Below are 15,180 nucleotides of genomic sequence, written 5' to 3'. Positions count from 1 at the left end.
AGTCTTAATTTAATAAATTAATATATGATTATTTATTAATAAATAGTTGACCTAAGAATCTTGGACATCCTGGGTTGATGGACCGTTCACTACAAGTACTTATCAATTTATCCTGATGTTTGATATAAAATTTTCATAGAACTAGATCGGTCACCCAGAAAATTAATTAAATTAGATACTTAATGTCATAAAAAAAATTCATCAAAACTCTCCTCTCCTCTTTTACGATGAAAGGTCACAACTCTCATTCAAAAAAATCCTAAAAAGAAATTATTCTTTACCTAGATGATTAGGGCATCTATATGATTAAAATTTTACAAAAAATTTGTTTATAATCCTAATATGTCACATCATGCCACATCAATATTCTAAAAACCTATTAAAACATCTAATTATTGTATGGTCTAATTAATAACATATAATTGCATGACTATATATATATATATATATATTACATTATTACATTAATTTTAAGATAAAAAAATAACTTTAAAATTTCACTAAACTTCAAACCTTGCACTTATAATGATTAGACCTTTTTTTTGTCCAACTTTTTTATTTTATAATTTTTTTAAAAACTTACATTGGAGTGCTCTATCTAATCCATGATGTTTTTAGCACATATTCAAAATGTACCCTCGTAATCTATTACAGTAATATCACGTGCAAATATTACTCGCCCCGCGGGGGCATCTCTCTTCTCCTCTTTGGTGCCATGCATGGAAAGCTAAAGAGAACTTAAAGCATTTCAAGTATTCTTAAAGCTACATATTCTCTTTCTTCCTTTCCCTTCACCTTTCCTAGTGCTTTCTACTCACAACACCGGCTCAAGGACAAACTTTCTTCCTTTAGCTCACTTGCCTTTCTTCCATGGAAATGAACAACAACTCCACACACAACAAAACCATACACAAATGCCCTAGTTTCACCCTAGTGCTTTAGTAGCTGAATGTCATATCCATTCTTAGTTTTACTCTTATAATGCAGTTGAACTATAATAATAAATAAATCAGTGACAATAATAATAATAGCATGAAAGGATAAACATTTAAATTTGCGAATTTAAATCATTTATTACGAAATTGATGTCCATCTGCCCACAAGAATGGGAATCAGATTCTTGGTCCCCTTATCTTGATCCGCTCTTGAATCGAGACAAGAGAATTGGTGGGAAATAATGATCCCTATCTATTAATGAGGTCAGAGATTTTGGACTAGAGGAGACCCTGTATGTTCATTAGTGGGATGAATTGGACCTCACCTATTTAACAGGTGGCATACAGTCCACTCATCCAATGAACATGCAAAGGTCCAGGATTGGTCCAGAAATCCCGGACCAGAGGATCCCTGTCCTTGTTAATAGGTGGGGGGTCATTGCTCCCCACCAATGTAAAGATTGGATCATGAATTGATCCAGCCTTTACGGACTAGAGGATCCGCTCCCACAAGAACGACCGCAAATTAATCGAAAAAAAACACTTTTAAAAACAATTAAATGAAGGATTAACAATCTAATTTAAGCATGACACGTAAAATAGCTAATTGGTCCCTCCAACTATTTTTTCTTCACACGGAAGTCCTTGATAGATATAAACGCCAAGGCAGCAACGGTCGTGTTCCTCTCTCTCTCTCTCTTCTCTCTTCTCTCTTCTCTCTTCATGTCGCTGAATCCGTTGCCTTCTTCTCTGAAGAGCTCTGTAGGCAGCAAGAGTACCAATACCCGCCACGGCGGCGAAGTAAGCGGAAGAAATGGCGGAGGTGAGGGTGGATCGTATTACCAGGCTGCCGACCGTAGCCGAGCCCTCTGCTCCTCCTGGATCAGTCGCCTCCACCTCCGCTCCCTCCCTTTCCCGTCGTCCGATCTTACGGCATCGCATCGCGACGGAAGAAATTCCACGGCGACTGTGGACTCCGTCCCTGTCCCCCATCAGGTAGCCTCCGATGCCGGTGAGTTTGGCGGCGTAGTAAGTCACAACAACAAGCGCACGATCTCCACCAACGAATCCCGCACCCCGAACTCGATTCGCAATTTCAGTAACTCCTTTGAAGCCGGAAGATACCTGCTCAATTGGAGGTTTGGCGGCCCCTCCCTGCCCCTGTCGCCCCCTTCTCGAGCCCTTTACGGCGACGCTGGAGACGGATCCGTCTGTGGGTTTGGCCCGCTTCGAGTTAGGTCAAGGGTCACGACCCTTCCGGGGGAAGAAGGCGGAAGTCTTTGCCGGGAATTCGGTGGAGTTGAAAGGGTGCTTGGAGGAGGGTCCTATGGTGAGGGCGGCTTATTCCCTCTCGTTCGTGGAATAGCTCACCTGGGGAAAGCTTTATGCGGGGAACGTGGAATGCTTGGATCTCGTGTCGGAAGGCAACTTGAATCTGTTCGCGACGAAGCAGAATTGGGTCAGGGGAATTTGGGTTCTCTTCCGAGGAGGGTGCCGAATGTCCAGAATCAGGTCAAGTTATCCCCTTTCTTCCAGTCCCGGCCATCCATGAACTCAGGTTACTCGACTGATAGGAACAATGGCGTCTATGGTCTTCCAGCAAGGGAGGGAAGTGTTGAGAATCGGGATCGAACGAAGCCGCCAGACCATGATGATTGGCGCTCATCGATGCGTATACCACGTTTCCAATCGCAGGATTTGGTTGATGTCTTTACGTCTCGGAGACCCTATGAGCCGCACATTTCCATCGATACCAGACATGGTAGCGGTGCTTCCCTTCATCACATACGAAGTGACGGTGAACTCTAAAGACTTTGTTTCAGCTAAAGAGCTCGCTACTTGAAACAATCACTATTCATTATATGCTATTTTCTTCTAGGTGTTGCTTATCACGATGGAGTAGATGATGTTGTACCTCTTCAAAACTTTGGAGTATGTTAATACTACCCTTGGCTAATCACTTTAATCTCAAGCTCAAATGCGTGGGTATGATAGCATAACAATTGTTTTTAAAATTAGAACATTTTAGTTCTGCGCCCTATTCTTTGTAGTAGAATATCTAGGTCTTTCCGTCCTTGAAAGCTCATAACTTGAGTCTTTAAATTTCAACTTAATCGCATTTATGGAGTACTAGTTATTCAGTTGGGACTATCTGAAAGAGAATGTCTTACTCCAAACAACTGCATGTTATTTAATCTGGTGAGTACTTTACCAATTGCTAGAATTTGTTATCATCCTTGAACTTTAAACTCCTGATAACATGTTGGGCTTACCTTAAAGTTCTCCCTAGTAACTGCAATGATCAATAAGAATTAGCGGGCAAGAAATGGTTTTGCAGGAGTAGGTAGGTTGATTTGAGCATTCTTGATTCTAGCTAGAAACAAGGTCTTATACTTTTTCATGATCTCCATGCCTAATCTATTTGTGTTGTACCAAAGTAACACCTATCCTTTGTGATCCCTGTTTGTATTCATTTTGGAGGCCTTTTGTATTTTTGGCATTGGCAAGCTGGAGGCACCTAACCAGCTGATCCAGCCCGTGGGGCCTTTTGTATTTTTGATCATCTATATGGTTGTTCTTCTCCCATGGTCCTGTAACCCTATATCTTGATATCTGTTGGATGAACAATTAGTTAGCCCATATAGTGAAGCATTTGGGGCTGCTCTAATATATATAGTGATTTAGCTGATTACCCTTGTTGGGTTATTTATCAACTAGTACACCCTATAATTTTTTATCTATATAAGCTATTTTTCCAGTCAGCTACATTGTCTAGTAAAGTTATCAGAGTTAATGCCACCTTTTTATAGTGGCAGATGTTTTTGTGTTCCAGGTTGATATTTAAGATGTTATCACTGAACCGTAGGCAAAAGAGGGACATAGTGACTAGGAAACCATATGCCAAAAAGTATATGTGATGCTTTAGTCATGGTTTTTGTTACTTGTTACGGTAGGTCTGTTTAAATTGGCTACTACTTTAGCATTTTAATTATATGTTTTCCTACATAATGGTTGTCTTATCAATTTTCTGGATATTCTCTTTTCATCTGATTTAGTTTGTGGTTGTTGGAGTATGTCTTTATTAAACCTATCTGCGTCATATCTCCTTTGAAGTTTCTCCAAGATGATGGCTACTATACTTCTCTATAAATATTGTCAACTTTTAGGATAATTTAAGTCTGAATAATAATTAGTTTGGTTACTTTGGATTGGTTTTACAGAATTTTCTAGAAATATGATGACCACCTTATTACTCTCTGTAAATGATTATAGTTTTGCAGAGAATTGTCCAATTTAGTCTGATTGGAAATCAGTTCCATTTGCATTAGATCTTGTTCAAATGCTACTCTTCCAGAGTCGAAGTTTTTGTTAAATATCACGAACAAACTCTGTCATTCTAATAGCTGATAGATGCTAGACATTGCATTAGTCTGGTGTTAGTAGACAAGAGCTTTGGCCGTTACTATTTCTCAACTGCAATGATTTTCAATAATATATGTTGTTTATATTTTGTATCTAATTCAAGCTGTGATCTTAGTCTTGAAATTTCAAATTTTCAGGGCCCTCATTTCTTTCACGAGAATCAATCAACAAGTAATCTTGGGAGAATTCCTGCTAGCATGAATGAGACAGAAGAGCCTTTTTCATTTTGGAATATGGAAAGGCTCAGTAAAAGAAACACTGTTTCTTCTGTCTCTCCAACGCTTGAACTTGCAGGCAACCTCAGTGTGAAGCGAAGTGCAAAATTTGACAATCCTCTTCCTCATAAGTTCAGAAAGCTGAGCAACGAGGATTAGCATCTAAATTGTTGGTTCTCTGAATAAATTGATCTGGTAGGCTTCTCCTCCTCACCTTTAAATTTCTGTGATTGGAAGAAATGTGCTGTATCTCATAGTTTTATCAAACGGGATGCAGTTGCGTGCGGTGACATGTTTCAAACAGCTGCCTCATAGCAACACAAGTCTGAACAATCCTGAGTTAAGATTTCAGTTTTAATCCATTATCAAGTTTGTCACTGTCCATGAGTTTCCTTGCAGAATTAGAGAATTTCACATACGCATAATGTGGCAGTATTTTTTTCTTGTGTGTGTATGTGAGTTATCATCCATGTTGTATAATTTCTTGAAATTAAAGATTCTTATTAAATCCTCAATAAGATTAAGCATATTCTTGTTGCATTGCAGAGTACTCATGTCATGAATACTGACGTCGCTGTCTTTGTCTATAAAGTTAGAGTCAACTTTGCTTTTTTTATTTGGTATATGTGGTAAAAGCTATGTCTTTCTTACTATGTGAAAAAAAGGAACCGTCACATTCACGCCTCCACGGTGGAAAAAAAAAAATTAATTGAATACACTCATCCCGTTAATTTATCTCAAGATCAACACAAAAGAGATAAATCATGGACGATTACTAGTCTTTGGAATAATGACTAACATATAAGAGAGACATTTACCTTGATTTTATCGAGATTCGAATCCTAAATCTCATGATGATAATATTTCATGAGCTAATCACTAGACCCATACATAAGAATTTCTAAAAGTTATCTATTATCATGACAATATGACTGGTAGAAGTTATTAGGTGAAATGTTTATTTTGATGAAAAGTAAAATTATAAAAGAATTTATAATCAATTAGTATTTATTCTTGTTAATTTTAAATGTAAACTAATTAAGTCGATGCTTTTAAATTCAAGGATTTTATAATTATACACAACATATGTAGTCATAAATTCATTAGTAATCATTTATAGTTATAAATTCACAACTACAAAATGATTTATAAATTATTTTATATTTTGTTCTATATTTTAAAAAGAATAAAAAAATATGCATTTTTATAAAAGAAACTAACTTATACTATATTAATCTAATAACTTTGTACATTTGGATTTACCTTTATTTATCTCAAGAAATCATATGTTCTTTAAACTATTTATAATATAAATCCCTGTTGTAATAGAATAAATTATGTAACGTTTAATTTTAAGATGGAAAGGGAATTAGAAATGTTGATGCAGTGGAATCAACAAGAGCGGTGAATTATCTATTAAATCAAATAAAATTTTCTCAATCTTTTAACTCTAATTAGTTGCATAATTATACTAAATTGAATTAATAATTAAAAAAGAGGTAAAAAAATTACTAGGTGATAACATAAATGGTTGTTAATCCAATACAAAAGAAAGCACTAGAAATCTCCTTCGTTAAAGGCGGAGAAGCCTCTTACACTCGTTGAATACTCAGAAAGTTGGTAGGAAATAAATACAAGAGGTGATCATTATTTTCTAAGTCCAGGAATCTTTTTATAAGCCCTCGAAAAAATTATCCGCAATTTGAAGGCACCTCTAATGAGATCGAAGGTGCCTTCTATCGGATAGAGTTTTATCTATCAAGGATAAAACTTTATCCTTGGCTAACGGCTAGCAAAGGTGCCTTCAAATAATGGAAAGTACCTTCGTATTGTTCATCGAATGTGCTTTCCAGCCATGGAAGGCGCCTTTCACAAGGCAACTCAGCTCAAAGTTGATTTCTTCGTGTAGGTGATTCTCTAGTTAACCGAAGTCAACTCCGACCTTCTCCTTGAGCAGACTTTCTTCCCGGCTTCTCGTCTCTCGAACGTCACGCACGTCCTTCTCGTCCGCTGATGTACTCTTTCGCAACATCTCGTCCTTTTGATGCACCGAAATCGTCGAGTCTCTTCCCGTACCATTTTTCTCGCTAACTGCGTCTTCCGCTCGACTTCTTGTGTTCTTAAAACTCTTGCACACTTAGACACAAGGATCAAACACAACATGACCTAATCGAACTTAGTTGACCATATCAAAACTAACCCGAGTACTAACCATTTTCTCTTTTTTTTATGTTCATCAACCCAAGTTGAAGTTAGGGCTAAAAATGTAATAAAATAATATAATAAAATAATGAATTAAACAAGTTAATTGCAAAAATAAATACAAGGATACAAATTATGAGAATTATCCTAACTCCCCTTAATCCCCTTTAACTTTTATTTATTTTTCCTCAATAAAACACATTCAGAAAAAAAATTTGAAAAAGTAAAGTAAACTGTTAGAAAAATTTGAAAAACTTTTCTAGGGGTGCATAACAACGATTACCAATAAACTAATATCTTTCAATTCTAGAAAAAAAGTTATTATTTTTTCTGGATGTGTAGTACACATTATTAAACAGCAGAAAAAATAAAATTTTAAAAATTTCTATTTTCTTTAAAAATTATCTTTTTAAAAATAATTTATAATAATTTAGACATTAAAAAAATTAAAAATAGAAAATTTTAAATTTAAATATGTGTAATAATTTTAACCGTCAATAATTTAAAAAATATCTCAATAGAAAAAATTAAAAAAAAATCTCTGTTTATAGATTAAATCGTGAGATAGGAAAAACAAATTCCTCTAATAATAAAAAAAATATTTTTCTAATTGAGAAAATTTCTATCCTAAAAAACATTAGAGTTTAATCTAAAAAAAAATTTGGAACATAATATAGGTTCCTATCTATTGATTTACTAAAAATTTTGGAATTACATAGTTTCTAGGAATTTTTCTAATTTATCATTGATGATTTCTTATGTACCAATTAATTTTACCATATTTTCTAAACTTTGGTTGAATGTAGTTAGAATAGTAATATTTCAATTTCTCTATTTGTGTTTTCAATTTTCCGTTTTCTAATTTTAAATTATCAAACAATTCTAGTGGGCATGCATGGACTAATTGTCTTTTCAAAATCAATATTTTTTTCTAATTTATAATATTTTAAAAAAAGTATTTTGATAAATTCAATAGATTGCTTGGGAGATATTACACGTACCTTACTTACCTCATGTTCTGATGCTCCCTCTTCATCGCAACTTTCCTCTGATGATCTTTCCCCTTCATCGATGCTCATTTCTGAGCTACTTTCATCTTCTCTTTAGTGGTTTGTCATTAGAGCTAGTCTGGCGTAGGCTTCGATCTCAGACTCGGAGGATGACGATTCAACCCATGTAGCTTTCAAGATCTTGTGCTTCGATCTTGTTGGTCTTTTGCCCTTGTCCTTGTCCTTCTTCTTTAGTTCGAGACTGTCGTTCTTGATGTGCTCTTCTCCTTGACAATTGTAGCATCGACCTTTCTTTTGCTCCAAAAGTACTTTTTCGCTGCGACTCATTAAATTTACTAAATTTAATGAACTTGCTGAATTTTCTTACCAATAAGGCTACTTCATCTTCATCAATAGATTCTTCAAAGTCTGGATCTGGTTCACCTTTCTAGTTGGCCTTTAAAGTTATGTTGTGGGCTGCTTTTTCTTCTTTATTTCGTAAGTCTACACATCTTGATTCGTGAAATTCAAAAGTGAAAAATAGATTTTCTAATGGACTAACTTCGAGGTCTTTAGATATATAAAATGAGTCAACTATAGATGTTCACTCGAGTGTCCTAGGAAATACATTTAAAGTGTACCTTAATGAATCTCAATTCGTTACCTTTTCTCCGAGATTTGTGAGTCCAATGATGAGTTCTTTGAATCTCAAATGCAGATGTGCAATTGTTTTTCTTTCTTCCATCCGGAGGTTCGTTAGTTGGTTCCGGAGCAAGTCCCGTCTTTGGTTCCGGAGCAGGTCTCGTCTCGCGAGCTTTGCTTCGGAGGTTCCTTTGTGTAGTTCCAGGAACTTCTCCCTTCTCCCAAAGTTCCTTTGTTGATTCGTAATCTCCGATCCGATTGACTTCCTGGGGTGGAAGTACGCTGAGCAAGTGGAACTCGGTTCATTCATTTATTACGAAGTTTGCTTGCTCCTTCTTGGTCCATTGATATTCTTCTTTTTCATTTCCTTGCGGGTCTTTGAGAGCTGCAAAATCATATTTTATAATTAAAAGAATCTCAAAATCTGTTTTAAAAAATATCTCAATCCGACGTTTCCATTAAACGAAGTATCCTTCGAACTTCTGCGAGTAGATTGTTGATCCAACCATCGTCGTGTGCTTCAGTTAGTGATTAGTGCTTCTAAGACGTTATGACTATGATATCAATTGTTGGTGCAGCAGAACCGATAAGAGGAGGGTGAATTGCTTATGGAATCAAATAAATCTTTTTCGATCTTTCGACTCTAATTAGTAGCACAATTATACTAAATTGAATTAATAACTTAAAAAGAAGTGGCAAAGAAATTACTTGGTTACAACCTGGGTGGTTGTTAATCCAAGACAAAAGAATACTAAAAATCTCCTGTATTGAAGGTTGAGAAGCTGCCTCTTACACTCGTTGAATGCTCATAAAGTTACTAAGAAATGAATACAAGAGTTAATCATTATTTCTTAGGTCCAGAGGTCTTTTTATAACCTCTCGAAAAAGTCATCCACACCTTCGCCTTCCATCGAATAGAGTTTTATCGACTAAGGATAAAACATTATCCTCGACTAACGGCTAGAGAAGGCGTCTTCAAAGGTTCATCGAACGCGCCTTCAAAGGCTGAAAGGCACCTTCATACTGTTCATCAAAGGGGCTTCCAGCCATGGAAGACGCCTTCCACAGGGCAACTCAACTCAAACTTGATCTCTTCGCGTAGTTCTTTGCGTAGGTGATTCTCCTTCTAACCAGAGTTGAGCGCACCCGAATCCAACTCCGACCTTCTCCTTGAGCAGGATTCCTTCCCGACTTCTTGTCCCTCGAACGTCGTACATGTCATTCTTGTTCGCCGATGCACTCTTCTGCAGCCTCTCGTCCTTTGAATGCACTAAGTCTGTCGACTCTCTTTCCGTGCCATCATTCTCGCTAGTTGTATCTTCCGCTCGACTTCTTGTGTTCCTAAATTCCTATACACTTAGACACAAGGATCAAACATAATAGAATCTAACCGAACTTAGTTGATCATATCAAAACTATCTAAAAGTACTGACAAGAAAATAGCACAATGGATTGTGAAAAATATTGAATCACTTTGTGGCCTCTCGTTAATGAATTACAATTTATGTGTTCTTTGACTTCATAGTAATCTGCTTAGGCTAAGCAAGAACAGGGCAAATGTGATGGTACTCCAATGCAGCTTGCCAAATACAATTTGGGATGATTTGTTGACTTGGAACTGTCCAGTGTTTAGGTACTGGTTTTTTACAGATGAAATACTCACATTGACAGATAGAGAACCTGTGAAGAACATGAAAGAAAATTTCAGCATTCCTCCTGAAAGGACCATCAGGTAAACAAAATCTTGTGCATCGATCAACTTACAGTCATAGCTCGTCCAGCCTAGGCGCTGATTAGCTAAATCATAGACGAATATCTTGTCCTTGAGAACGAGGTCTGTAAAGAATTGATGCAACAGTTAGTTGCACTGGAATTCATTTCTGTGCCCTATTCTTAGTAATAGACATACAAACAAAGACAATACAAGGGAAGGATAGCAAACTGGAACTCTTGTTTAGATTGATAGGAAGTTGCGAACAAACAAAAAGAGAAAAAAGATTATAGATGATGGAGAAGAACGCAGTACAAGATGCAAGGAATTCCTTCCCAGATTGATTTGGATAATGTGGTAAGATGAAATTGAATTGGAACATGATGATGATAAATTTCAATGGCCAGAAAGGAAATAACACAACCTAGCAAGCAAAATAGTAAATAGCAACAATGATTTACTGGATGTGACATTAAAAATTATACTCAATTGGATGAATTCTCAAATTTTTTGGATGCAGGTTATGGAATTAAGGCTAGTTGAAAGTCTTAACAGTCTTAGAAGTTGGACCTTCTGAATAATAAGAAAAAAGCATGAAAAAAAATTGTAAATTCTTAAAATTTGGAATTTGAGAACTTGAAGTAGGGTCGAGTTTCTTTAGGTCTGGAACAGATAACATTTAGTGTCTAATTTCACCATGTTTCAAGAAGTAAACATTCCAGATGAAAGGTTTTAGTTTGCAAACCTCCTAATATTGTTATTCCTGATCCCTGGTTCTTTTGCCAACCAATACACCATATAACAGAATTATCCTGCAAATAGGCAATTGATCATCTTATTTCAAACACTTCTGTAAAATGAGTTGACTAACAATCATTTCATTTCTGTAGTGTAGCTCATCTAGACAAGTTTGAAAGGTGACTTACGATAGAAACTTCTTGCAAAAGATAATCCTCAGGTTTTACTGGCATGGATGCACCACCCTTGAAGTTCAATGTAAGAGAAGGAAATGATTCATCAACACTGTGGGTTAGAGATGCATAATGATGTTAAAATGTAGTTAAAATCATATCAGTTTAAAAGATCAAGAAACATGTGTGCATGTGATAGAAACCTGCCGGAAGTAATGAAACACTCATTTCCTTTGGAATTGATCAGACGAACGGAAGGGGATAGTGAAGCAACTATCTGAATATGGAACAAGCAAGTGAGAAATAAACCATCCGTGTCTTCTGTTGCTCTGTATCCTCATATTTAAGCTTAGAAGTAAAAGATTTACTTACTGCATTCACAAAAGGGTCATAAGCCTCTTCAGCCAGATAAGCCAGTGTGGTCCCAGAATCAATAATAGTTCCTTGTGTATTCGAAGTTAAAAACACCGATGGATCAATAGAAAGTATTTGTCCATTGACACTAATACTCTCTAGGTTTAGGTTGTAGTGAGACCTTAAGTACAAAATAATAGTGGTCAACATCTGAAGAGATACAGGAAATAGAGAGAAGAAAATCAAGTTTAACGAACAGTAAATGTAAAAAAAGAAAGAAAAAGAGAGTATGTAATATTGCTGTCAAATCTGCATGACAATGACTGAAAGGCAAAGATCTCACACACATATTCAAAGAAAATTTTATTCATTAAAAGTTGTCTCATACATATAAATTGATAATGAGACTTATTCTTCACAAAATAGTGAACCAATTTGTCTCAATAAAAAATAATTGATTTTTACTTAAAACTAAATAACTTTTAAATATTCACCCACTAAAAACTAAATAATTGATTTGTCTCAATGCAACAGTAGCACTAAGTGCCTCAATATCTGGCCTTCTTCTGTCTGCTAGTTAAGTTAAGAATTATATCAAAACAATTGAAGGGCAAACAAATATGAAATAGAAATTCACATGATGGAACTAGGGATTATCAGATATATGAGAAATTTCATGTCTTAATACAATGTGCCAAATCAGTACTTGACTGCATGTTAAGTAATTCATGTGTTGTGGAGCATCCATGTAAAACATACACCATAACACTTAGAATCAACACTAAAATAGAAACGTGTGCATTTGATCAACAAAAACAAAACAAGGAGTGTCATGAGGAAAACAATATCTTAGAATCAAGAGAGAGCTGAAAAAGTTAATCCTTAGACTTGCAGAAATAACAAATTTAACAGAGAAATATAAAGGAGACTTGCAGAAAAACAAATTTAACAGAGAAATATAAAGGAGGCGAGGATGCATGCATCTTGAATTCCCAAATTATTGGCACATGTGGTGCAGTTTTAGTTCATCTTGGAAGAATAAGTTAATACTTATCAGAAGTATTAAACATCATGTTCAATAGCACTTACTGTGATGGAACAAGTGGAGTATAAACGATGCCCGGTTCTACAATTTCTCCAAAAACCAATATGCCTCCACCATTTTCTGATCCCTTTAAGCAATGAGAAAACACCCTAGGAGTGAGGCCCATAGAGGAAAGTTGTGATATGACAGACAATTCATGCTGCCCAAAACCAAAAATTCCATCAACTGCCCTGTCTGACTTGGTCAAATCTCCAGACTGTGAGTTGCTACAACTGTTTAACAGGAAGTGTAATTTCATCATTGGTGAGTACATCTAATGATTTCCATTTCTCTTTTACTTTAGAACTACTGTAGCAGACCAAGTTACTATGATGTTGACTGAAACCAGCATTACTAAGTAGATGGGAAATGCCTACTAACAAAATCAATGCAAAAAGCTGTGCTATACTATGGTGTCTAGAGATTATTTATTCAATCACCTAGTACCCCCTATGCATCACTAGTAATCAGATCCTGTCGGCTACACATGGGAAACCTGACATTTACCAGCAAGAGAAAATGATCTTTGGCGCAAAAGGATACTTGTGATCTTAAAAAACATCTTACCCAAAGACAACTGTAGCTGAGGAGTCCACAGATTGTTCATTTCCCAAGACTGTATCAAAATACAAAGTATCAGATACATAATATCCAGATGTGCCACTTCCATCACCATATTGGAATGTGTAACTGCATGGAGTATTTGAAGAACCAGAATTGGGGCATAAAGCCTCTCCACTTTGGAAATAAGAGGTGCATCTATTATCAGAACAAGATATCCATGATGACGTTGATGACTTATAAGGATCGAAGAACTCTAGCTGGATCTGCAAATGTGAAAAATGGCAACTTATGCAATCAAAAAATAAATTCTTCATCGACACTTCATAAAGACGATATGTAAGTTTAAAGAAGCAACATTACAATCCTAGTTTTTAACTCAGTTTGCCTTTTTCTTTTAAGGGAAAAAAAACAACTGAAATTTAGAAAACAAGATATATTACATTTAGTCCACTTGATATTGGGCATCCATTGCATCCGTTGCATGTCACCCACAAGATATCACTTCCTGTGTCGATCTGAACATAGAATTCTTTTATTGGGTTGCCCAATTTAACACGAGTATAATAAAGCCTGCAGTTTCAACGTCTAAATTAGGTCATGTATAACGCTTGAAAACGAAGAGGAAAGTAATAGAGTAGCAAGATCGAAAGATGAATGTTATCCCTTTATGGCTTTATTATAATCAAAGCAAACCAAATGATTATAACAAGGCTAATAATAGAAAGCACTGATCATTTAGCCCAAAATTTTGAAATGAAAACGGAAGCTGGCCGAAAAAACCAAATCTTTAAGTCGCGAATGAGATATTATTGTGCTTCGGATCGGACTAGAACAAATATTAACAGAATATTATACACTGATTAAATAAGAATATAATGTACTCCACCAAACCAACCAGATCAAAGCTTCAAACGGAAGGATCGAACAAATGCAACAAAAAAGGTGTCTTCTTTACAAAAAAAAAAACGATAAAAAGCAAAAAAACGGACATCTCGATCAGAAGTAAGTCGTATCACGAACTAGACCCAAGACTAAGAGCGGTAGAGTACCCAACGGTGAGCGGATTGGAGGAGCCCTCGACGGGGAAATCTACCACTCCAGCGGACGTCAGCGAGGAGCCACCCTGCAGAGACCGGCCATGCCGGGCGCGGTCCCGAGCCCTAAGATGCTTCAAACTGACTCCTTTCATAGGCAACGCCCTTTCCAGTGTCAGCATAGCAGGGAATCCATCGCCGCCGCTGGCCCCCGCATCGGCGAGGTGGAGTGCGGCCGCCGCCCAAGCTGCGAGCAGTAGGATCCAAACGGGTCTCCGCATCCGACCTCTCACCCCGCTTTTCCACCGACTCTTTTCCTGTCCCACCGAGCTGCTTGCAGAAGCACGACGAGTCCGAAGCCTGATGAGTGAAAGAGAAGAAGAAATGGAAGTAGGCGAGGCAAAAGGGAAAGACTGCTCGACACAGATGCTCATTGGCTGCCATCACTAGGGCCCTTTCCCAACGCGGGTCGGGCGTTGATGAGCCTAAGGGATCCGTTATGTTTTGTACCGCGCTTGCGACCGTAAAAAGTTCGTTAACAAATTTGATCTTTAATTTGATAAAATATGTTAGATCAATATAAAGAAGATAATAAGTTAAATAGTGTTGACGAATAATATTTGATTCTATCTAAAAGTCGAAAAGATAGAAAGTTAAGAAATATGGTGCTCATGTTGATCTCTTGTGAATTCTGTTCGGATCTATAACATAAATTACATCAGTACTGAGTCAGAGAAGGGATCTCGGCGTTGGCCCTCCGACGCCCAAGTCAGTCACCAGCGGTGAATTGTAAAGCAGAGCAACAAGAAGACTATAGCACAAACAGTGAATATCGTATATCTCCGTCAATGCTTGGACCACCCCTTTGTATAGAGCTCCGGCAGCGCACATGCACACTTCCCAAGGTGAACACGCTTCTCAAAACTTTCTCTAAAAAGACTTGTCAGTAAAGTGTCCCTGACACAATACCTTAACAGGTCGAGCATATCTCTGAAGTAACAGTGGAAGCTTCCGCCGTACGATCTTCTGGCAGTCCATGCCCGGTATCGGTGGCACCAACTCCCAAAAGGATGTTGATGGATATCAATGTACAGTACCACTAGGCCGAGTGGGTTG

General features: G+C 36.8%; 2 protein-coding genes across 5 annotated transcripts; one reads left to right on the top strand and one right to left on the bottom strand.

Annotated features, from left to right (window-relative positions):
* The first annotated feature begins 1,614 nt into the window (after positions 1–1,614).
* Positions 1,615–5,107, top strand: LOC122027353. Of its 3 annotated transcripts, none has more exons than XR_006124374.1 (4): positions 1,615–2,733; positions 2,815–2,921; positions 4,496–4,768; positions 4,851–5,107. XR_006124374.1 is itself a non-coding variant. In XM_042586303.1 (4 exons), the coding sequence occupies exons 1-3, from the start codon at positions 1,659–1,661 to the stop codon at positions 4,730–4,732; spliced, it is 1,365 nt and encodes a 454-aa protein (XP_042442237.1). In that variant the 5' UTR covers positions 1,615–1,658; the 3' UTR covers positions 4,733–4,768; positions 4,851–5,107. The 3 variants fall into 3 exon arrangements, 2 of the variants coding, with proteins under 2 accessions (XP_042442237.1, XP_042442238.1); XM_042586303.1 differs by having other exon boundaries at positions 2,815–2,867; XM_042586304.1 differs by having other exon boundaries at positions 2,815–2,867; positions 4,844–5,107.
* Positions 5,108–9,783: 4,676 nt separating this feature from the next.
* Positions 9,784–14,519, bottom strand: LOC122027393 (aspartic proteinase 36-like). Of its 2 annotated transcripts, XM_042586345.1 has the most exons (10): positions 14,080–14,519; positions 13,471–13,600; positions 13,034–13,293; positions 12,472–12,699; positions 11,401–11,563; positions 11,232–11,305; positions 11,044–11,140; positions 10,863–10,929; positions 10,171–10,242; positions 9,784–10,086 (listed from the first exon to the last, which is right to left on the bottom strand). In XM_042586345.1, the coding sequence occupies exons 1-10, from the start codon at positions 14,496–14,498 to the stop codon at positions 9,926–9,928; spliced, it is 1,671 nt and encodes a 556-aa protein (XP_042442279.1). In that variant the 5' UTR covers positions 14,499–14,519; the 3' UTR covers positions 9,784–9,925. The 2 variants fall into 2 exon arrangements, with proteins under 2 accessions (XP_042442279.1, XP_042442280.1); XM_042586346.1 differs by lacking the exon at positions 12,472–12,699.
* Between the last annotated feature and the right edge of the window lie 661 nt (positions 14,520–15,180).

Source organism: Zingiber officinale, chromosome 10A (assembly GCF_018446385.1).
Source record: "Zingiber officinale cultivar Zhangliang chromosome 10A, Zo_v1.1, whole genome shotgun sequence".
Lineage (NCBI taxonomy): Eukaryota > Viridiplantae > Streptophyta > Magnoliopsida > Zingiberales > Zingiberaceae > Zingiber > Zingiber officinale.
Note: the sequence above shows the minus strand (reverse complement) of the source record. Positions and strands in the feature narration are given on the sequence as shown.

Excerpts from the sequence above, each read along its gene's own strand:
- LOC122027353 (XM_042586303.1), top strand. The coding sequence starts at position 1,659 with ATGTCGCTGAATCCGTTGCCTTCTTCTCTGAAGAGCTCTGTAGGCAGC. Across the intron at positions 2,734-2,814 it reads TCATCACATACGAAGTGACG|GTGTTGCTTATCACGATGGA; the intron begins GTGAACTCTAAA and ends ATTTTCTTCTAG. Across the intron at positions 2,868-4,495 it reads TACCTCTTCAAAACTTTGGA|GGCCCTCATTTCTTTCACGA; the intron begins GTATGTTAATAC and ends TCAAATTTTCAG.
- LOC122027393 (XM_042586345.1), bottom strand. The coding sequence starts at position 14,498 with ATGAGCATCTGTGTCGAGCAGTCTTTCCCTTTTGCCTCGCCTACTTCC. Across the intron at positions 11,564-12,471 it reads ACTCCACTTGTTCCATCACA|GTCTCACTACAACCTAAACC; the intron begins GTAAGTGCTATT and ends TTTGTACTTAAG. Across the intron at positions 10,087-10,170 it reads AGGCTGGACGAGCTATGACT|GTTCTCTATCTGTCAATGTG; the intron begins GTAAGTTGATCG and ends TGTTCTTCACAG.